The sequence below is a fragment of the Centruroides sculpturatus genome, unplaced genomic scaffold, assembly GCF_000671375.1.
Source record: "Centruroides sculpturatus isolate CEXI.00-Female unplaced genomic scaffold, Cexi_2.0 scaffold251, whole genome shotgun sequence".
Lineage (NCBI taxonomy): Eukaryota > Metazoa > Arthropoda > Arachnida > Scorpiones > Buthidae > Centruroides > Centruroides sculpturatus.
The window spans coordinates 94,879-120,972 of NW_019384351.1; the positions used below are offsets into that span (position 1 = coordinate 94,879).

Here is a 26,094-nt window from a genome sequence, read left to right on the forward strand (position 1 = left end):
TTCCTTTAAACTAAATTTAGCATTTACTATTTTATTTAAGTTAAAATTTAAAGAATCTACTCATAAAATTTACAAAATTAACCGTGTTTAATTTTGTAAGATTTCTTGTTTGAGATATCATAATTACAATCAAATATACTTTTATTTAAGAATAGTAATATTTATTACATATATATTTCAATAAATCCTCTGTTCTATCTACAAAGGTTATTCTTGAGATGCGTGCACCTATAGTTGAGATGCATTAAAATTGCATCTACAAAGTGTAACATCATGTTTATTTACAATATTTCTAACATTATGCAATATTTATCCCAAAATTTAACATTTTTTTTTTCCGTCTTTCTTGGATAATGTGTGTTAACAATTTTGGTTCTGTAATTTACTAAAAATGACAAGTGATGGTGACTTAATGCAAGTGTAATGTCATTCATAGTTTAAACTAATGTACAACAAAAGGCACTTGATATATTAAATCTTTTAAGAAATTAAAATGGAAATAAATGCTCTCAGTTTTACTATATTTATGCCATTTTGTAGTTCAAAGAGGGAAAGACTGTAGTGGAAGTAACAATAAGAGCATCTTCATCACACTTTCAAAAACACTCAACTATATATTATAAAATTAAATAATATAGCATTCAACTTTAATCTGAAGACAGTTATCAGAAGAAAAAGAATTAAAATAAAAAGGGTATGTCCTTAACATATGGAATTATTCTAGTACTGATAGAAAGAAAGAAACAAAGTTACAATATACTTCAAGAGAAAAAAGTTTAGGAACAACATTTAATAATAAAATAATTCAACCTTCTATAGTAAATATATAGAATGGTTTATTTTACACTATTCAGAAATAAAGGAATAATGTAAAATACTTTAAGATATAATGAATAAACAAAATATATTTGTATATAAAGTAATTAATAAAGTTTTGGTATATCGTATAGGAAGATGCATTGACTTTTATGCTTTAAAAGTATGAACTACGCGCACAACATACTGTCTGCAGATGGGACATTCATGCAAGCGTTTCCCACAGTCTGTACACGTTGTCATGTGACCACATTCTAGGAGAACTGAATCTATCGGATGTTCCATACATATTTTGCACATATTTTCATCTGGAACAGTATCAATATCTGAAAGAAAAGTTTATTAAACAGTTATTAACAGTTTTATAAACAAACAGACTATCAACTTGTAAAATATTATATTCTATATTTTTAAAGATATATAAAGTAAAGAAAAATTGGAAATAATAAACAGTAAGTTTATGATTTAGGAATAGTTTAATGCCATTAGTTTATTTTAATGTAAACAAGAACATAATTTCATATTTTGAAATCATTCAGCACAATGAAGGATTACTAAAGCAGTCATTAATTGGTAAAACCAGATCATCTAACAAGTATATCATTTTAATTGTTTCTGCATAATGGAACATTTATCAATTAATATTTAATTTCACAGTAGTAATATGTATCATACTAGCCTCATCTAGCCTTAAATTTGATATTAAAAAACTTTGAAAATGAAAATAATAAAGATTAAAAGGATAACACATTTAGTTTGTTTGAAAGATAAGGCAAAGAACCATCATTTATGAGACAGGTAGTTTAATTTCCAAATTGGTATATGGTAACAAGTAGCAAAGAATATCACTAATCAAAGAATATCACTAAATTCAAAGATCAATGGTACTGAAATATTCTGAAAGTAGATATCATATTACCTTATTTTTCAAACAAACTATTTTACATCTTTCTGCATATCGCCCCAGAAATTTTTTTATTACCATATACAGGTATACCTCGCCTTACGTCGGTAATTGGTTCCAGGAGAACGACATAAGTCGGAAAACGACGTAAGTTCGAATTTACTTGTCTCCGAATCTACTTGTCACTAGGCTAAACCATAAATTACCATTCCTGGTTTTGTATTTTATTTATTAATGCATTTTTAATAATATATGGTTAATAAAAAATCTATTTTAAACTTACAAACAAATAAATTTTAGTTTTTAATATAGTACAGAAAAAAGTATTCGAAATTTACGAATGCATGTACTGTAAATACAGAACATACTAGTATATATTTTAATATTATTTTATGTGCTTTAAACGTTTTTCTAGTGATATTACGACTTCAATATGTGGCGGACAGATGTAAAGTCGAATAAAATGACTTAAACTTGATATTTATTTTTCCATATACTTTTTTGACAAACGACGTATAATCGGGAACGACGTAACTCGAAACAACGTAAGTCGAGGTATGCCTGTATATTAAGTTTGATAAATCACACAACTCTTTAGTCTGTTCTTAATTGTTTTTAAATCAAAAAATTCTACAAAAACTAAAATACCAGCTTGAGATCAGAACATACCTATTTTTTGACTCTTTTTTTGATTCCATAAACGTAACACTCTATCTTGTAATTCATGCTTTTCACAACATCCTCTATAGTCTACAAAACTTCTGGTTAGAATCAACTTTAATTGCCTAACACTGAGATCTGATATTTGTTCAGGATTTACTACATCTTCAATACTCACTGGCTTAAAACAATCATCATTCTAAATGAAAATTTCCATAATTTAGTACCGAAAAAACATTCGAAAGCAACAGTTTAAACATAATAAAAACTTACTATCTGTTCTTTAGAATTGTATAAGGAATTAAGAGCTGAAGCAGAAGCAATATTTTCGTGCTGTAATGGAGGAGATTGTGGACACGATCTCGATACATTTTCCTCGGAGCCACCATTCTGAAATAAGAGAGATTTTTTTTTCCCATTAAATAAGAAAGATTTGAAATCTTTCATGGATAAGACAATAGAACTAGACTGGAAACATTTCTATCATATATAGACAGAAATAGCATTATTTAAATTCAATAATATAAAATTATTACTTACACAAAAATCATTATATTCTAATTGCTATTTCAAAGATAACAATTGTCATTTCACATATCAAAAACAATTGAAGATCAAATATTGAATTGTGTAATAACTTCATTTGGACTTTGACAATGTATAGATTTTTATCATAATTACTTGATGACGTTTATCATATTTAATCTGTTTTTACAAATATTTTCAAAACTTAAAAATAATGTTATATATATAAAACTATGTCAAAAGCTAGTGGAAAATTACACACACTTTATGAGAATTTAAAAGTCAGTAATGTTGCACTGCTAGCAATCACTTTTTTCCCTACATTGACAAATTATATTCCAAATGGTTTAATAATATATTTTAAAATGTATGAAACAGTACTTATCAAAAACATTGCCAAACAATCATCTGTATTATCAGGCTATAATAAAGCTAATTTAATAATTAGATGTAAAGTTACTATCATTATTATAGCCCAATAATATGGCACATCATTTGGCAATACAGTGGGTGATCAGTTAACGAACACCTCACAGGACAAACACAAGAAGCGACTCTGCGTTAAGATTTGTAAAACTATTTTAATGGCATCTATACATGGTTTATGGAATGAGACTTTCACAGTTGTATACATAACCATTTTTGCACTAGTTAATTTCTGTTCTCTGAATTTTTGTAAGTGTTTTTCTGAACCTTTAATTTAAAAAACAATTATTGTTATAGGGCTTTAAAAGAGTGGAGTGTCAAGAACTCTGTTCACTGTAGAAACTAAGCAAGAGATAATAGCCAAGGTAAAAAGTGGTCAGATGATGTCTGATATTGTAGGCATATGACTTCAAAACAGGTCTACAGTAGCTAAATCTTATCTAAGAAAGTTACAATAAAAAAGACTCAAGCTGCTAAAGGAGTAATGAAAATTGCATCTGAGAAACAAGATATGCCATCCATGAAAAATGAAGAGATTGCTTTTAGTTTGTTATTACATGTAAATAAACATAGTAAGAAAGTATATAATTATTTATTTTTGTGGGTCTCCAGAATAAATTAATCAAATTCCCACAAAAATCTATGGTAAATTGATAATCAGTTAACAAACAATTCAGACAGTGAACATAGTCTTGGAATGGATTATGTTCATTAACTGATCACCCACTGTACTTAAAAGAAGGTTTGTGGATTTATTGTATAACAATGTTAATATTTCTATGCAGAAATTACATTTACTATGTAGACAGTTATTTATAAACATTCTAAAGATGTTTTTAATTCAATACTAGAACTTTTTAAACAAATTCTAGAAAAACAATGTTAATAAATACTGTAAGGTAACATTATTTAGGTCTTAATAATACCAATATTAACTTTATCATGTTAAAAATAGCAAAAACATACACATTTCTAAAATGTTGTTTTTAATTTTACAAATTAAAGTATATAACATGATTGACTTAATTTTGAAAACATGTTTTTATCTAGATATATATAAAAAAATATAAGCAAACAAACAATTATATGTTGTGACATGGTCACAACGCCAGGCTGCAATTTTTAATTTATTTAATTTAATATATATGCTCTCCACCTCAAATTAGTAGTGGCTTGCACCCCTGTACGTCGTACTTTTCCTTTAATAAAGTCATGCCGGTCATCTATCTAACACAGTGATTCTCAACCTTCTTAATGCTGCCACCCTTTAATACAGTTCCTCACGTTGTGGTGACCCCCAACTATAAAATTAGTTTTGTTGCTACTTCATAACTGTAATTTTGCTACTGTTATGAATCATAATGCAAATATCTGATATGCAGGATGTATTTTCATTGTTACAAATTGAACATAATTAAAGCATGGTAATTAATCACAAAAACAATATGTAATTATATATTGTGAGATATTTATTTCTAATTACAAATAAATGAAATTTTGTCTTGAAGCATAGGTAACAGTCTTAATATAACAACAGTAAATTGCATTACTACATTTTACAAAAGATTGCGTAAAAGCCAACATCAGTGTGAAGGTTGAGATTGCTTCTTTCTCACCAGATCAGAAATTCTCAGGGAAGTCTTTGCAAGAGCACAATGAAGATCATCTTCCACAACAAGTCTACTTCTGTATTTAGACTTGATAACCAACAAGCTGGAAAATCCTGTTTCACAAAGATATGTTATTAAATGGAAGAAGGCACAACACAGTCTCAGACAAAACAGGATATGACTGCAAACAATTGATCCAGAATTTTGTAACTAGCACTGTAGAAAAATCAGTTCTCGCTGCATCGCTGTTAATAAGTTCAATTAACTCCTCTTGTGCTGTCTCAGGAACATTTTCAACTTTGATCGTGAATGGGCTTCTGGAAAGTGCAAATGAGGTGTCAGATAATTTGGAAAGTACGATGAAACTTTGTCTGTAAGCATGTGCAAGTGTTCTTTCACAGAAATGATCATCATAATCCTTTTGTCTGGTTCAATGTCATGTTCCTCAAAGAAAGCAAATAAGGTAGGTAACATGTAAATTTTATTCTCATCCAATTGTTTTTGCTAAAGCTAAAGTTTCATTTGGAATGATTGAATCTTTTCAGAAGGATTGAGACATGTTGCATTTGGTCCTTGCAATGATAAATTTAACTCATTCAAGATGGCAAAGATGTCAACCAAGTAAGCTATTTTCTGCAGTTCATTTTTATCGTTGAAAAGTGCTTCAAACTGCAGTCTTGCTTTCTGATTAAAAAATGTTTTGAGTTTATCATGAAGCTCAAAAACATGTTTTAAAACTTTTCCTCTCGACAACTATCTCATTTCAGTGTGAAATAGCAGAGCATCGTTCGGCGAATCCAACTTGTTGCACAGTTGTGAAAACAGTCAACTGTTTAAAGTGCTCACCTTTACAAAATTGACAGAACTTATGATGCTTTTCATTATTTCTTGTAACTCTTGTGACAGCGTCTTCATTGCTAATATTTGCCAATGAATCATACAGTGAGTTCCGATGACTTTTGATGACTCATTTAGTACAAAATGTTGAAATCCAGATCGACATCCAAGGAGTGGTGTCTCGGTTCCTCAGATTATCGGAAATATGTGTTTTCCGATGGTCTTAGGCAACCCGTGAAAGGATCACTCGACCCCCAAGGGGTCATGACCCGCAGGTTGAGGACTGCTGATCTAACACCTTACTTTAATATTAAATTAAAATATAGGACACAAAGGCATAATAATTAATACTTGATTTTTTTAATATATTAATAATTACTGTAAATAATAAACAAAAAAGTACAACCTGTCACTATATGTGATTTTGAGAGTTTGTTCTTAAACTTGTAAGTTAATTAAAATTAAAAACGGGCCAACAGTATTTACATTAGTATATGAAAAATTTATATACATTGAAGATACAAAATTGCCTTCAACTTCTGTCATTTTTATCCGTTTACATTTTTTTGCAGAGGCAAAGCTTCAAATAAAAATTCATCTCTAAGTGAAAATTGTTTTCAGTTTGTCACTGGTGATTATAAATAGCAAAGATTACAATTTTATCTTACAATATATTTATTTTTTATGTTTTAATATGTATGTTACTACAATTGTCACTGCTATATAAACTTGTCATATATATACATACAAGGCCTATATAAGGTTAGTGAACTTTTTATTGATTAAAGTCTTGTTTAAAGATTAATTTATTGTCACTGCTTTTGGTGTATATTGTGAATGTAAAAAATAATAAAAAACCCTTTAATACTTTAGAAACTATTTAATTAAAACCAGTGCTACTTTTCTAAAAAGTTAAGTAAAATTTTCAATGCAATCATTCACTTTTTTAGATACTATCAGATGAATAATTACTATAAACTAGCTATAATATAACTTCAAACTGCATCAAAACATTACTACCATACTAATGTCTTCACAATTCCACACTTCATTTTCAGCATCAGTAGCAAGATTATCATTTTTTTTGTAAAAAAAAAAATGATAATCTTTATTGCCTAGAAAATCGATTTTACTCTGGTGACCACTTATTTACATAAAAACAAATAATTTCAACGTTAGTGGCAAAAAAGCCATTTTCCAAAGAAGTGTACCATAAAGTACGTGTTTGTTCTAATTTAAAGAAATTGAGGCACTCGAAACTGGAAAATTATATATTAATTTTTACAGGTGATCCACTCCGACAAAAATAATTTCCAAATTTTACAGTTTTTTCGCCCACATTGCACGTGCCCTATGCTCCCCTGCCGGTGTTTCTTTTCTTTTTTGATTTCTTTCAGCACGAGATACCGAACACGATGAAACAAATTTTCTATGTTGTACATGCTATCAGAAAAGATAATGGTGGATGGAGATTCCACGTAATGTTTCATTCGTACTGGTATAAGCAAAACCTTCGTGAATCCTATGATTTTAAAGCCGGAGAACATTCGTGTTAGATACTAAGGGATATATTTAAAAGACGAAATTGAATGAATTGTGAATACGAAATGAAACTATTTTTTACATCCTAAACTTTTAAATAGTGTAGCGATATTAAAACTACTCTGGCCTTTCAGAAACTGGAAATTCACATAAGTTATACACGCAATAAGTTTAAACAGTTAAAGAAAACTGAGAGTAAATTAATTTACAAAATTTCTTTGAATTTATTCATTCTTACTTTTGGAGCATATTTTTAAACTGTCTTTTTATATTTGATTGATATTGTCTGAATTGTTGAGTCCATCAAATATGAAGTCATAACATCATTCTCAAGCAAATTGCAAATGATGTTGATTACTTCTGTCATTGCTTGTACTTATGATCAATTTATTATAATTCTAATATTTGCTACCAATGATAATATGGACAACAATACACAAATAGAAATGACAATCAAATAAATCATTTCTTAATAGTGTTGCTAATATACCATAAGATAAAATACAATCTCATAACATTGCCATAATGCATAAATTTGTTAATAATGCTTCTTTCTAAGGATCTGAAATTTTGCTTTCCTCAAGATTCAAGTTTAACAGTATATACATACTATAATGGTCTGGTAAAAAGCAGCACTGATTGAGAAGAACATTTTAGGCATAATTTATGAGCCATCTTCAAAGTTACATATTATCTGTGGAAAATTAAAGAAAAAGAATCAAATAAGAAAATATTATCATTTAAATCTTGATCAGATTTCAGAAATCATTGTTATGCCAAATTTTGTCAAAATGTATGAAATCTGTAAGCAGAAGGCTATAGTAACTGAAATTTTAACATTTTCCATTTTGGTTTCCATTTAAATCTTGCTCGATTTGCAATTTAGTATAATTAAAATTTATAATTTATTTGATCAAGATTTAGATGACAGTATTCTTATACTTAATTTTTTCCTTTGATATTTTATAGGAGTATTTGATCTAAAGATGACAAAGAAAAGCAAAATGTTACTTTTAATTAAATATTTACTGGAATACACTATATTTTTTGTCGTCTTCAATAGTTTAATAAAATTAAAATTTAGTTATACTGAATATCTTCAAATAAAATGATTCAGTTCTTATCACAATTGTTATTGATTGAAAATTATGTGTATTAAATTTTTCTAAATAAAATTTTAAAATAAGCTTTCATTTATTATTTAAATGTTTTTCAAACTTAAAATACAGTCAAAATTCTCTCTCCAAAGTCCTTAACATGCAGGCTGTGAAATCAGTCAGAAGCAAATTTATTAGTTGGATCAACTCAAACTTTTCTTAATATAAAGCACAGTACATTATTATGTACTGTATTTTATATTAAGCTCCTAATGGGAGTTTGATATCTCGCATTGCAGAAGCCTCCTGTAATGCAAGATTGTATTTTATGATGATTCCTCTACTTCATGATCTTTCTTTAAATATCACTAATTACTATTGATTTTCTTTTTTAGAAATCTGAATACCTGTTGTGTTTGCTAATTCTAAATTTTTATTGTCAAAAGACTCATACAAAAGTGGCTAAGAAAACTTGTAAGAAAGTGTTTTTGAATATTTTAACTATAGAAGGAAAATACTATGTCTGTCAATGTATGGTTGAAGATGATGATAACAGTGATGATAATGAGAAACACCGCAGAAAAAAATAAGTACCTTGATAGGAATGCCTAATGATTTCCTTAAAAAATGCTTAAAAACAGCCTAATGATTTACTTGATAGTGATAAAATGCCATTCTGAGTTAATATAATCAAAGTTTATTTTAAATTGATATTTAGAAACAGGAGTCTGAGTATAACCTTCCAAAAGTTTGAGTCAAAGGTTTGGTCTAAAGTCCACAACCCTGTTAACATGTACAGTACAAATTGTCTGTTTTCAAATGGAAATTTTTATTTTAAAAAATTTGAGTAATTCTTGCATTTCTGTTTTTAATAAGGTGAAAGATTAAGTTGACTCATAACAGCACAATTAAAAATGCAGAAAATATATTTTCTTCTTCAGAAAAGACATTTTTCTGAGGAGCTCATCAATCTTTCCAAAATCAAACATGCAAAAATCAAATAGAAATGACGAGGAAGCTTGCATTTGTATCAAACCAATTAAGAATCAGAAGAAAAAAATGTAAAAGAAATATTTTTCCAGTGCTCACTAATCTAGCTTGTAAAAGTGTAAAATATTTTGCCAAAACAATTTTTATATATACAGAAAAAATAAAAAACTAAATAGAAACATTTTAAAATACTTTATTCCATACATTACCTCTAATAATTAAATTTAGTTCAATAACATTTAAATTTCAATACTCACTCTAAAATCTCTGTAATTTCTCGAAGGACCTGGACTGTGAGGAGCACTACGACTTCTTAAAGGAGATGTGTAAGTATTATTATATCTTTCCGAATTGGAACTGGACATTGGAGTATTGTGAGACCTATTGTAGACTGGCCGAGATTCCACGAAGTAACTTCCAGAATGTAACATTACTAAGTCAACTAGTTCTGACTTTTCTCGACAACCGTGTACAGAAACTGCCAATCGTCCCAGATACCATTTTAGATCTCTGATGCGTAAATTATTAACTGCAGTTTTGTCAAGAGGAAACGAAAAAAGAACTTTACATCTTCTGCATCTTTGGTGTTTATCTGTTCCTTTCACTTTTATAATACATGATGAGCAAAAGTCATAACTGCAGTCATTACAGGTTTTCTAGCAAAAAAAAAAAAATGTTAGAATATTTTAATATTAAATCAATTAAATATATAAATTTACATATATTTTTTGAATATTTTTTACTTNTAGTAATATTTATTACATATATATTTCAATAAATCCTCTGTTCTATCTACAAAGGTTATTCTTGAGATGCGTGCACCTATAGTTGAGATGCATTAAAATTGCATCTACAAAGTGTAACATCATGTTTATTTACAATATTTCTAACATTATGCAATATTTATCCCAAAATTTAACATTTTTTTTTTCCGTCTTTCTTGGATAATGTGTGTTAACAATTTTGGTTCTGTAATTTACTAAAAATGACAAGTGATGGTGACTTAATGCAAGTGTAATGTCATTCATAGTTTAAACTAATGTACAACAAAAGGCACTTGATATATTAAATCTTTTAAGAAATTAAAATGGAAATAAATGCTCTCAGTTTTACTATATTTATGCCATTTTGTAGTTCAAAGAGGGAAAGACTGTAGTGGAAGTAACAATAAGAGCATCTTCATCACACTTTCAAAAACACTCAACTATATATTATAAAATTAAATAATATAGCATTCAACTTTAATCTGAAGACAGTTATTAGAAGAAAAAGAATTAAAATAAAAAGGGTATGTCCTTAACATATGGAATTATTCTAGTACTGATAGAAAGAAAGAAACAAAGTTACAATATACTTCAAGAGAAAAAAGTTTAGGAACAACATTTAATAATAAAATAATTCAACCTTCTATAGTAAATATATAGAATGGTTTATTTTACACTATTCAGAAATAAAGGAATAATGTAAAATACTTTAAGATATAATGAATAAACAAAATATATTTGTATATAAAGTAATTAATAAAGTTTTGGTATATCGTATAGGAAGATGCATTGACTTTTATGCTTTAAAAGTATGAACTACGCGCACAACATACTGTCTGCAGATGGGACATTCATGCAAGCGTTTCCCACAGTCTGTACACGTTGTCATGTGACCACATTCTAGGAGAACTGAATCTATCGGATGTTCCATACATATTTTGCACATATTTTCATCTGGAACAGTATCAATATCTGAAAGAAAAGTTTATTAAACAGTTATTAACAGTTTTATAAACAAACAGACTATCAACTTGTAAAATATTATATTCTATATTTTTAAAGATATATAAAGTAAAGAAAAATTGGAAATAATAAACAGTAAGTTTATGATTTAGGAATAGTTTAATGCCATTAGTTTATTTTAATGTAAACAAGAACATAATTTCATATTTTGAAATCATTCAGCACAATGAAGGATTACTAAAGCAGTCATTAATTGGTAAAACCAGATCATCTAACAAGTATATCATTTTAATTGTTTCTGCATAATGGAACATTTATCAATTAATATTTAATTTCACAGTAGTAATATGTATCATACTAGCCTCATCTAGCCTTAAATTTGATATTAAAAAACTTTGAAAATGAAAATAATAAAGATTAAAAGGATAACACATTTAGTTTGTTTGAAAGATAAGGCAAAGAACCATCATTTATGAGACAGGTAGTTTAATTTCCAAATTGGTATATGGTAACAAGTAGCAAAGAATATCACTAATCAAAGAATATCACTAAATTCAAAGATCAATGGTACTGAAATATTCTGAAAGTAGATATCATATTACCTTATTTTTCAAACAAACTATTTTACATCTTTCTGCATATCACCCCAGAAATTTTTTTATTACCATATACAGGTATACCTCGCCTTACGTCGGTAATTGGTTCCAGGAGAACGACATAAGTCGGAAAACGACGTAAGTTCGAATTTACTTGTCTCCGAATCTACTTGTCACTAGGCTAAACCATAAATTACCATTCCTGGTTTTGTATTTTATTTATTAATGCATTTTTAATAATATATGGTTAATAAAAAATCTATTTTAAACTTACAAACAAATAAATTTTAGTTTTTAATATAGTACAGAAAAAAGTATTCTAAATTTACAAATNGTTGCAAGGAACATTTTTTATCTAATAATTTTTTAATACTATTAGTTTGTGATACATAATATATTATTTTTTCTGCCATAATAACTAACTTTTTTCTGTACCCCTAAACAACCTATCGCGTACCCCTAGGGGTACGCGTACCACAGGTTGGGAATCGCTGGTCTAACTCATAGTACACTATAATAGATTCTGCTGATCACAGACTTGACAATCTATAGGAGAGGAGGAAGTAGTAACATTATTCATAAATAAGGGAAAACTATCTTTGATTCATATGCAAATCCTTCACAATATTATTAAAAATAAAGCATTGATTTTAGATAGGAAATATTTTACAAAACACCTTCAACTAAGCACAAAAAGCATTTGTTAACTAGCACAGAAGTAAAACAGCTAACATTTATTATTATATAAAAATAGAGTTTGAGTATGTGTGGAAGTATATGAAATTATTATTATTAAAATTGCAGAAAATACACTTGAACCTTTTCAAATTCCCATTATTAAAAGATTTATCAAAACATTAATCATCACATTTACACAATAACTCTGTAAACCTGATTAGTTTTAATTAGAGCCATATGATATGCTGAATTGTTGAGTTATAATAAGGCTAGTTAATAATTAGATATGAAGTAATTCATCTAGAGGTAGGCAGTAGGCTGCCATCTGAAGATAATTATTAAAATTATAATTAAATTTGCCGGGATGGAAGTGATAGCTGGCTAAGATCCGTGGAGGTGGGCAGCAGACACTGTGAGTGACCTACCTATGTGGTTATATTTAAATGAATAGTTCTAGAAGCAAAGAATGGATGGAAATCCAGGTAGTGTAACTCGCAATGCATCAGCATGGTAAGCAGGAGTTGTGGGTTCAAGTCCCACTCCAGACTGATTATTTTCTTCCAGAAATTCTAAATTAAAAATTAATTTATTATTAAAATTATCACAAGATGGCAGCCTAATTGCCCACCTCTAGACAAATTACTTCATATCTAATCATTAACTTAGCCTTAATATAGCCTGATAATTTGGCATATCATCTGGCTTTAGTCATCACATTTTTATCGGAATAGTCAGTGTGCAAAATCATTCTAGTAATTTATGCTAAATATAATGGGACAAACATTTTCTCAAAACTTACTTCATACATATTAAATATTAAAATATTTTAATATTAATACTTTAAGAAACATTAAATATTTAAAGTATTTCAGAATAATTTTTAGATTATCTAATTCAGACCTCTTTACAAAAAACAAATGAATTCAAAAATGTTTGAGCATACTTTCTATATATTTAGTTCTTATAAAACAGTAAATGATTTGGATTTTAATTTTAAAAAGTTTAAGATGCGAGAATAAAACAATTTACATTTTTTTAATACTCGAATCTTAAAACCAAATCTTAACTGTCAAATTGTTTATGACATAGATTATTGCCACGTAAACTAAGCGAAAGAAATTTAAAAAATAAGCAGTACAGTTATAAAGTCCAGAATATTTTACTGTGTTTTATAAACAAATCTTCTAATGCAAATGCTATAAATTTCCATCTTATAAATTTTAAAAAACCTACACTATTTCTATTTTTACATAATTCAACACAAACAATAATAGTTAATAGAAAAGAACTTGACATACCCTTCTCTTCAAAACTCCAAATTTTGTTGCACAATCTTCACAAGCCATTATATAAATAATATACACACAGGTGCTTTCTAAAAACAATATCCAAAATTAGTTTACACTATACAATATTCAATTTATTTTTAAAAAATGACAATATACAAAGTGATATAAAAATATTCTAAATTTGTTTCAAATTCATTATTTAATCAGATACAGTGCATAATGTTAATTTTTAAAATCACTGAAATCAAATTTAAAAAAATGTTAAATGGCATAAAACAATATAACTATAAACTGTTTTATGCTGTTTATTCTTTCTCTATTTTTATAATTACTCAAAGTAATTATGAAAACTTTTGTGATAAAACATAAGAACAAGCTCACAAACAAGCTTAAGACTTAATATAATAAGTATATTATTTTAATACTGAGTGAATTGGTGCACCAGTGGTGGTTTGTGGTTATCTAATGTGGAAATGCTGACTAACAATAACTACTTTACACAAGAAACTAATTATTATATTGCATTCATAAAATATATATTTTAAATTTAATTAATTTAAAGTTCAAATTTTTTGTCTTTCATATTAACATTTACAGGTCATGGAGGACCCAGAAACTAATTCCTATCACAGATCCTCCTACAACAGCACTATTAAATGATGCAGTTCTTTCTGAACCATTTCATTGTATCATAAGACATGTTCTCTATTCTCCTGCAACAGCATTGTTTAAATTTCATATACTATTTTGATCAGTTCTGGTTTTGATAAAAAAAAAAAAAAAAAACAATTAATTTTAATCATGTAAAATAATTTACATAATTACTACTGAATAAAAATTGAGGCATTATTTTGTGATTTTATTTTTTCTTGGGGTTTCTGAAATTTTGTAGTGCTTATCATAAGTTGCTGCTGGTATACATGTACACATGCTCCATGTTTTAAAAATTTAACTGTAAAAGATATTACAAAACAAAACAGTATTTCTATTAATTGTAACTTTGCAAGTTTGACAACTAAGTTCTAGGACTGAATGTAGGACTGAAACAATTAAAAAGCACACAGAAACACAATTCAATGCATCCACAATGACCAACCAATCTGAATACTTACCTCTAGAACACAATCTTAATACTTTCATTTTTCTTTAGGTAACAACACAAACCCATTATTACCCGATTGCAATATGGATATTAAAACAAAATAATGATCATCATAAATATTAAAATATATTCAAAAATCTCCCAAAGCATTCCTATTCCTGTTGTCAATTTTATTGATTTTTATCAATAAAACAATAGTAATTTCTTGAAATGATAACAATCATCCAGTTATACTATTTATATTGTAACTTTGCAAGTCTGATGAAAAAGTGGCAACATTAATATAACAAAACTAGGACCAATCAATGACTACAATTTTGATGTCATCTTCCACAGCTAATTTACACCCCCAATAGCATAGAGAAGTGCAGTTTGATTCATTTTGATATCTGTGCAACTGCAATTTGTTGCTAGCATTAGCAACATAAGATCTATATTACACTGGCTGTGTGTAACTCACATTTTAGCAAAAACTGCTTCCATTTGTGTTGGTATTTTTGGCATTAAATTTCTTAGATTACTTTGCATTTGGGATTAATTTAATATTTAATTTGTAATTTTTTCTTTTTTCTTGTCCTGAATGAATGCTAACAAATGTCCTCAGGTGGTAGACTTTATTGAACTTTATTTCACCAATATTGAAGACAAGGATGAAGTGAAACCATGTCTTGCATATGCTTTACTGTTTTATGCAATACTACCCAAAGCCAATCTAATGTGACAAGGCATAGAATACTGGCACCATTATACATCTTGTGGAATTCACAACCATTCTTCTGTTAAAATGATTGTCAATTGATTTTTTCCCTTGACTTTCTTTTATAATTTGTTTTTGAGAAAAAGCCATAAGTCTTCTATAGGGTTCATGTTTGAAGAATTGGGCAGCCTATCAATAACCTAGATGTTGTGGTTTCTTAACCATGTAGCTGTGGAAGCCGGAGTATAGGCTTTAGCATAATCCTGTTTCAACAGGAAGTCATCTTCAGGAGCCAATCAGTTGAGAGATGGAAAGGTGTGTCATTTAATAGTTTCTATTCATTAATTGCCTTTAACACTAATTCATAAGAAACTATTATCATCTACACCAGCAATGTTGAAACAACCCCATATTTGCATCTTAAGCAGAAACTTAACTTGCTGTTTGATGCAGCTTTTCTTCAGGTTTTCATTTGTCATTCTGCTGGCTCTGCAACCAGTATTTCTGCACAAGACTTCAAAATGCAAGTCATCAGACAATATGATTCAAGCTAATTCTGATCTGTCCAATGCATATGATTGTCAGCCCACTGTTATATCTTCTCCTGGGCATCTGTTAGCAGTGGTTTGCACTTGGCTTTATCTTCTCTTTGGGAAAATGGATTCAGTAGAATCATAGTGTTTAAGGAATGACTGGAACTGAGTATTCTAAAATGAAAAGGTTTCTCCCAATTTCTCTTATTGGGATACCTACTAAATATTCTTTGACAATCTACACCTGCTTTCATGAGATAGTTTGGCAGTACAAAAGACAGATGTTTGGACCTGCTGGATGTCAGTGCACTCATTGCTGCAATGTGAAGCAGATTATCCTGGTAGAAAATTAGAGGAATTGACAGGATAGTCACCATTGCTAGTATTACATGAACTTCATTAATTATTAATTTAGACATAACCATAACCAAATTTATAAGTTCTGGAAGCAGAAATTGGATGAAGGTCTGGGTAGCATAATTAGCAATGCAACTGCACAGTAAACGGGAATTGCAGGTTGAGTACCACTTCAGGCCAATTCTTTTCTTTCAGAACCTTGTAAATTAATTATTAATTTAATTATTAAATTTAGCAAGAGATGGCATCTAACACCTGCCTCTAGTGCCAAATCATTTAGCATTTAATTAATAATAGTTGTAGTAATATAGCATGATACAAATTGGCAATTATTTGGCTTTAATATATAACTATCAGTTTTGAATGTTTATATTTTCTTGTCTATATTTCTAAAAATGCTGGGCTAATAAAAGTGACAATACTATTAATTAATGTTTACTTATAATTTGTAAATACACAGAAATTAGCAGGTTTATATGTTAATCCATGCAATAATTTCAACCATAATAATAAAATATTTATTCAAGAATTAATAATTTTTTTATATAAAACATGTTTGGTTAGTATTNAACTCCCATTTGCCATGCAGATGCCTTTTCAGTTCAGTAACATCTGGCAATCGTTTGACATTATTATAAAAATGTATTATATACTTAAAAATACTTTATAGTCATGGTAAATCTAAATTGATTATTAAAGCTAGAGATTATAATCAATAATGATCTGATATCAATATACTGATATACATAGATATAATTTTGGCTTAAACACTTCCAATTCTATTTCCATAAACAAGTCAATTAATAAGCAAATTAATATAACAAGAATAAAATATATTAAATATATCATATGACATATATAACAAATGTCTTTAAAATCATAAAATAATTTATAATCTCAAATTTAATTAATTATTAATGGATGTAGAAACAATCAAACATTTTGAAACATTAGCCTTTCCTTTAATTAAATTATTATTGATTATTTAAATATAATCTTAATGTATAAAAGATGCCGTGTAACAGTGCTCAAATACATCTCTCTATACTGTAAGAGTGATAGTGATTTAATGCAATCTGTCATAACCATTTTCTAGATCACTCTTGTGATGTCAAGATATATTTTTAAATATATAAGTAAGCGCTAGATAGAATATTGTCTCTAGCACTTACTTTTCTTACATCTGATATTATCTAAGCATTAAAATCTGATATGCAAAATATTCTGCATATCAGATTTTAACATCTTTGCTAACAGTAGAGATTTAACTAGATATTCCAGAACAAAAATTTATGAATTTGAAGCAAAATTTGTCATGAATTTTAGCTTTCCTTTTTAAAGAATGCTGCAAAAAATAAATAAAATCTAATGTCTTGTCAAAAATATATTAAATGTCATAAAAACTAACTATGATTAATACCTTATACTTCCAACATAACTGAAGTTGTTATTATTACATGATTGATAGCATAAAATTAAGGTCAATGTCCAAAATATATGACATAGGTTATTATTAAATTGTACTAATCTTAGAAATTAAATTAATTTTGTTTTTCTTTGGTTTTAAAAAGAACTTTATAAAATTTTTACGGAGTTAAAATAAATATTTTGAAAAAACTAACATTTTTATTCAATAGTAAATAGAGTGTACAGAGAAAGTAGAACAAATCATTTTTAAAAGCTACACTTCCTTGATCTGATTCGCTCACTTGGAACAAACCATTCTGCAATAAAACTAAGATTATACACAAATATATATGCGTAAAGATACCGCATTCATCATATAACTCAAAATATATATGAATTAATTGATGCTAGAAGCAAATTGTTCAGCATTTTGTATGTTCACTAAGCAAAAAATATGACAGTGCTTCATTTTTAGAATGCAATTTCAATTAATGTTTTTGATCTTTATAAAAAAAAAAAAGACACGCAATGCTGCATTTAGTACGAGTCTCTTCAATGAATAATTTTTTTATATCAATTATTTTTCCCGTTATGATGGAATGTTACATTAAAATTAGGTCACACATTCACATAAATTCATTCTAAAACTAATTGAATTGTATTCAAGACATCAAAATATTGTTTTTACCAAAATTTTATTTCTTAATTTACAGGAAAATATTATAGGTTTAATATATAATATAATAGTCTTAATAAAAGTAATTGAACAATAAATATATCATAAGTAGAATTAAAATAATAAAACTATTTCTTGATTTTAAATTATATTATTTTAGCAATTCTATCTTGTAGTTTTAATAAAACTTACATAATATTTTTTCATCTAGAAAACCTCACTCAAACTCAAATTATCTGTTTTAATTAGGAAAATGCATTTCCCAATGGCAAAGATATAGCAAAAATGTATTGTAAATCTCATAGACACACAACAGAAGCAAGCAGGATATTTATATGAGAAAATGTTCATCACTGCAGCACTGTTACAAGAAAGTGACCAACTTAATGGGGATATTATTCCACTCTTATTGTATTGATAGTATTGATTTTAAATCAACTCTGTTCAAATGTGATGACTTCTTATTTTCTTCTTAAGATAATCTCACAAGTGCTTGAATTGATGTCAAGATTTTGTGGTGGTGTTTTGAGATAATGGGGTATTGTATGATAACCACATTTGTGTTCTAAGCAGTAGACACTGATTAATTGAGACTTTTTCTGATTAATTTTCCTTCCTGTTATTTAACATTTGGCATGAAGATCAAGCTGTATTATATTAAGCAGTAGGCCTATGCTTTGGATTGTTACCCTGCATGAAAATGTAATTGTTGGAAAGTTCCACCTACTACAATGATCCAGCATTTTCTCCAGGCAGTTCTGTCACAGTATCCTTTCTGCCATGAGACATTTTGGACTGTACTGTGCAATATCTTCTTACCAGTGCTATTTGCAACTTCAGCTGCAATCTTCAGGGCAGTAGCCTTGGATCAGATACTATCCTTGAACTGGTCTTTACTTTTCTCATCATCACATTCACATCATGTTGATTTGATATTGAAGGACACCCATCTCTTGGTTTATTGCAAAGTCTGCCACTGAGTATATGTTTATGACATATTGAAAGTTGAACAGGATCTACTCACAATTTTGGCAATTTCACTTAATGATTTGCATTCATTATGCAGGTTTAGGACTTTTTATTTTGCACTTCTAGAGTTGTTTCTTTTCCTTTGTATCCATCTCATTTATAAATATCTTCCTATAGTATAAAACATTCAGATAACTGTTTAACTGTAATCAACTAGGCACACTCTTGTACCCATAATACCAGTACTCTCTGGTAACCCATAAATAATGCAGTTTTTAGTGTGTATGAATATTAGATCTAATATTGTTTATTTTGGAAATGTGAAACAATAAATTTTAATAATTGCAACTCAAAATGTTCCATTGTCAAGTATAGATCATACATTAGCTACCACATAAAAATTACTTTGCAAACAAAAAAGCTATGTAGTTTTTAATTCTTTTCACCTCTTTGTCCTTACTTTTTACATTTCATATACTTTACTATATCCTATTGTCTACTTAGACTTTGTTTATTAATAATAGGACTCATTATACTGGTGATGTTTCTGATTTGCAATGAGAGGAAATCTTAGTCAGAAGTTGTTTTGATTTTTGTCTAAGATTTCCTTTCACTGCTAATCAGAAACATCACCAGCATAATAAGTCCTATTATTATGTAGTATGTATTGCAAATATATATACTATACAAATATTTTTTACATTTATTATATCTTAACATTTTCATGAGTTTTGGTATATTTTTACTATTATTTTTAACAAGTTATTGAACCCACCAGTTGCTGAGTGGATAAAAAAACCACCGAAACTAGTAGTTGGTTATCTGTTCGTCAACAGGCAGGCCACAGAGTTTTCTGGGTTTTCTTCATATTTCTAACACCTAAATAGGGGCCAGTTTTCCTTAGAAATTCCACCTGGGAGACATTCCCCTTGGCAGATTGCCCACATGTTGCATTGCCATAACCAAATAAACCACACCAAACCAATAAGTTATATCATCATTGAAAACTGTAACACAAAAAATATTTAAACACCAAACAAATGCCATACCAAACTTGATCTTCATAAAAAGATTAAAACATATTAAAATATTGAGATGTACGTCAATTTTTTTAAAAATATTATTTTTGGCTCAATGTTATATTTAAATGATTTTTAGCAATATGAAAACAAAAGAAAGGAAAAGTTAAACATTAAAACAAATATTGTGCAGAATGTAATGCAAAATAAAACTTAAAGAAAATGAAAATTGTAAGACAATTGTTTACACTTACATTGTGATTTTGTATTTATTTTTTAAATTAATTTTAAGGCAATAAAAGTAGGAGAGACTGAAAAGAAACAACACCCAAAATACATTTTCCTACATAAAAGAAATAATTTGAGTTAGTGTGTGGCTTCCTAAAAAAAAAATTATTACACAAGTTTTATTAAAACTACACACACACAGAAAAAAAAGTGTGTGAGTGAGAAAATAAAAAAAATATATTTCTTATGACTTAAAAGTTTTAAAACATTAAAAATAATTGTCTTTCTTTTACTGGAAAATCTGCTTATGGTGATAAAAATTCTGATATTTATACATTTGTTAGTAAACTTTGATTTATATATTGTCTATACATTTCTTCCAAAAATTTGAGCAAATTTTGCAATCAAACAGTTTACTCTGTTGTGTGTGTGTGTGTTTTTTGTTTCCATACATATTTTTTCTAATATTATGAGTTATCATTCAGCTAAAATCAGAATTGGTTATAAGAATTTTGATACTAAAAATACAAATACTTAGTGTCAAAATTCTTATAACCAGGTCTTTCTTTGGAAGGACTTCAAAGAAACAAAAATAAATTATTAAAAAAATTAAAATATATAAATTTTATATAAGAATTATTTCAAACAAATATTCAGAGAGAACATTTTTTATGTTGGCTTCTAGAAATGCAAAATACAATAAAATCTGACAAGAGATCTTATTTATGATTCAAACCATAATACTTTGTCTAATATTATTTGTTTGCATCTTCTAAATAAGATTCAATAGTAAACTTGTTTTTTAATAATGCACAATATAAATATCAGCAAAAGAAAAATTTAGATCAAAGTAATGCAACTAAAAAAATATTAATGATTAAAATGATTTAATAACTATGTCATTTTTACATTGAAAAACAAATATATAAGAGATGATCATTTAATTTATGAACAAGAGTGAAAATTTATCTTAAATATCATTTTCAGAATCTTCCAGTCATTTGTCTTTCTCAAAATACTCTCCCTCAAACCTCACAGTGTTGTACCCATGCATTCAAAGCATCTTGAAAGCCTTTTTCAACAGCATAATGTGTTATCATTATGGCTAATATCATATAGCCAGTGATCACTGCCAAAGATTCTAAGATTCTACCAGATCTGCCTTACTTCCCAGCCATCTTCCAATTTTTTCTTTCTGCACTTGAAGAATTTTGTAAGGGAAACATTTTGAATCCAACAACAACAGCACTGCATGTTGTTGAAAAATGGCTTCCAAGGCACTTTTAATGCATGGGTATAATGCTGAAGATCAAAAATGCTGAGATTCAAGGGAAAGTATGAGAACATTTTGAGAAAGACAAATGGCTGCAAGATTAAAAGATGACATTTTATGGTAAGTTTTTCACTCCTGTGCACAAATTACTTGATTACTCCTCATACTAGTATAATTCTGCAGAGCTTTCATAATCAAAGCTTTTTTTATTTTTAATGTAACATTTTAAAAACATTTAGTAAATTTAATACACAGTAACAAATAATATGACATTATCATCATTTATTTGACAAACATTTGAAGATTACATAATTTGAAATTAGAGATAACATTTAAAGCATATGAGAAAACTTACTTTTGTATCTCATTTGTCAGTTTTATACATTGATGATGTAAAGGTGACACCTTTACATCATCAATATGTAAAACTGATAGTTCATAGATAATAAATATCAAGTTATCAAAATTATTTTTGAAATGAGATATTTTTTATATGAAATGTTTTTAGATATCATTTCAAACAACACTGATTAGAAAAGTAAGATTATTTTCAAAGCCTATCTGTATTCCATTAAATATCAGTTTTAATAATAATCTTGTAATAATAAAGTTTTTGATTTTCTTAATATTTAAAATATATAAACCTCAACGAATATATAACAAGTTTAATGAAAGAAATCAAAGACAAGCAATTATTTATTGTGACACTGTCACAATGCTAGGCTGCAATTTTTAATTAATTTAATTTAATATATATGTTCTCCACCTGAAATTAGTAATGGCTTGCCCCTGTACATCATACTTTTCCTTTAACAATAGAATCATGCCAATCCTCTAACTCCTTTCAGGGAAAAATTTTCAAACTGAAATAACATGACTTCCTATTTGCATCTGAAGTTCATATATGGTTAATCGCGACCTCCTGTCCCTAAGGTTTCCATATCTGTTCTCAGATTTTGTCTATCTAACTCCATTCTCCAGATTAAGGAAAGACATACAGATGGACAACAGTGGGAATTTATAGGTCTACAATTTTTTCAAATTGTAGCCCAATAAAAAAAAATTGGGTATCATAATTACTTAATTGAAAGAATTAAGTTATGAGAAATTTATCCTGAAAAATTAAAATGGTATTTTTATGACAATGATTGCCTTTTATATTAATTTGATTTCATTACTACATTTTCAGCAGAAGAAATGTACAAAGAAAATCAAAATGTCTAACCTAATAAAATGAATTTAATCTTTAGCATATTATTACTCTAATAAAGGCAAATTTCAATTCAATTTTAAACAAGCTTTCGGATAGATTAGTAGCTTATATAATAAAATTTGCACTTCAGATATTATATGTATTGTAGGCATTATTTCTAATTATAGTAGAGTATCGATTAACTGAAACTGACTTTGTAATTTCTGAAATTAGTAATCTTTGAAGTTATTACATAAAGATGATTGTTGCAATCTTCCATAAGCTCATTATTCGGCTACCTTGTTATCAACACAAAGTGTCTAGTTTTATTTATTACAATACAAACAAAAAAGCATGATTAATGAGTCACAGGCTTATAATACAACAAATGCTTTACTGTGCCTACACACTGAAGCATTTGATGCATTAGAAACAGAACCAACAGGGTTAGAAATACGATCTGAAGCAGATTTTTGAACTCCTAAGACAATTAAGCAAGCTGGGAATTTAAGAATTAAAAAGAAAAAACACTAGATTATTAAGATTATTAAGTGACTTCTTTAAAAAAAAGTATTTACTTTATTATTATTATTATTTCTATTATTATTATGTATTTTTACTTTGAATTTAAAGTTTCATCAGTCCATTGAAGACTGCAATGAAACACTAGTGTTTGTTTTTAATAAGATAGTATTTTTTGTTATTTACCATTTGTATGTATTAAATTTTTATGCCTTGCGTTTTTTTTAACTTTTACTATTGTACTAGAATTAAAATTAATATTTTGGTTTATTTAAGATATTTATCTTTTTATTCTTTTTCTACCAAGTATAATCACTTATCCAAAATTCTTCAATCCCTAGTAATTTGGATAATCGATGCTTTTCTATACATATAACACAATTTAAACATCCCATTACTTAAAAAATATCTCTTAAACAAAAGAATATCAATCATTTACTTAAAGCAGTATTCTACAAAGAGATAATACAAAAAATTTTCATAAAATATATTGTAAGGAAAAATATTTCAGTCATTGAAATAATACAGTTAAATATTATAATTTGTATAAAAAAAAAACAACAGAAAGATAGATTTGGAAAATATATTATTATAATTTACATTAATTAAACTAAATGTTTTAAAATCATAGAATATGAGAATATAAAATAAGACTAACAGTGAGTCTTATTTTATATTCATCCCAGTGTGCTGTGTAGTTATGTATACAGTCGACCCCCCATAACACCGTAGATAATTCCGCATTATACGAATTCCATGTTGTACGAGTCACTTAGATTTTACAAATACTTGTGCCGGGCTGTGAACGGCTCACGTATTTGCAAAATCTAAGTGACTCGTACAACATGGAATTCATATAAAACGGAATTATCAACAGTATTATAGGGGGGTCGACTTGTATGAGAATATTTTAATTATTTCTAAAATAGTATTAAAAAATTGGAAAATATTATGATAAGTTTTAACAATTTCTATTTAACTTCCTTTCTTTGATTGCAAGTTATTTACACTTATTGAAAAAGAGTTCAAATGATAAATCCAAAAAATACAAATTATCTCAATTAGTAAAAGTAATAAATACATAGAACTTGTCCAAGGAATAAAGAAGCTGTAGAAAGTGTTCAACTGTTTACTGCAGCTCCTGTATAATAATGTATACAAGAGCCAAAAATAAGTGTCGAAAAAAGCTAAAATTTGGCCACCATAGGTATAGATGACAGCAATTGTTTAAAGAGCCATTTTATCATAGATATTTCCTTAAATTCCTAAAGGTCAAAGGTAAGTAGAAGTTAATTTTAAGTAATTTGTACACATAAATACACAAAGAACTTAAAATTAAATCAAAGTTTATTATTATTTTTAATACTTAAACTTCAGGGAGTTTATAGAAGTTAAAATTAAATCAAATATTGTTTATAAATAATTCTTATTCCTTAATCTTTTATATCTCACCTGAAAACTGTTGCTGAGCTGAGAACAGCAATGGAAAACAACTTTCAAAATAACTTTCTTTTATACATATTATAACATAAAATTCTTTTTATTATTATTATATTTCATTTAATTTAAGAAATGCAAATAAAATACTGACTATAAAATAATGATTTTATGCAATTTCGGTGAAATTGAAAGTGGTCTTTTCCTATAATACAAGTTGACGCCATTCCATTGTGTCTTACGTCAAATCGATTAAACAGAAATGATCCCCCCTCTATCGGGATTTAAGTTTAAGATCAAAAATTATTATTATTTTTGTTTTTTTTTTAATATTATTTTCGTAAAATTTAACGCCTCTTAAGTTATTTTTGTGATTTATGAGTATATTTTTTATGTAGAAAATTTAATATACAGAATAATTATGTTTTCGATTTATGTGTGAATTCGACGACCGGATGGCCGAGTGTTAAGGTGATAGTCTGCCGCTGTGAGGAACCGGAATAGAATTCGGTCGGGTTGAAAAACCGCGGGAATTTTTCGGGGGATTCGGATATTTCGGACCTTTTCTTTACCACCCAGCCGCCTCACTGCGGGCTTGGCCGAACCCATAATGGACTCGCTAAAAAGAGGCCCTTTTAATTAAGGCGCTTAATTTGAAATGATTTTGTTTTGGAGTGGAAGTGGAGTAAAAGATAAAGCGACGCAACATGTGAGAGATCTGCCAAGGGGGAGTGCCTTCCTGAAGGATTTTCATTGCGAAACTGTTTTATATTTAGCTGTTATAAACGGGGAGAAAATCGGAAAACTCCACATGGCCAGCCCATTGGTGAGGCGCAAACACGCAACCAACAACCAACGTTGAGTGGTTTTATTCATTCGCTAGTGGTGGACGTGTTTCATCAAAAAAATTGTTTACTAGATACACAATTTATTTAGAAAAAATTAATCTAGTAATAAATATACACGGACTCAAAAATTATTACTG

General features: G+C 28.0%; 1 protein-coding gene across 1 annotated transcript; it reads right to left on the reverse strand.

Annotated features, from left to right (window-relative positions):
* Positions 1-123: 123 nt before the first annotated feature.
* Positions 124-25,365, reverse strand: LOC111637820 (E3 ubiquitin-protein ligase rififylin-like). The gene is made up of 6 exons (XM_023383395.1): positions 25,125-25,365; positions 13,707-13,783; positions 9,665-10,063; positions 2,654-2,770; positions 2,390-2,579; positions 124-1,142 (listed from the first exon to the last, which is right to left on the reverse strand). Exons 2-6 carry the CDS (start codon positions 13,752-13,754, stop codon positions 967-969), a joined length of 930 nt encoding a protein of 309 aa, XP_023239163.1. The 5' UTR covers positions 13,755-13,783; positions 25,125-25,365; the 3' UTR covers positions 124-966.
* Between the last annotated feature and the right edge of the window lie 729 nt (positions 25,366-26,094).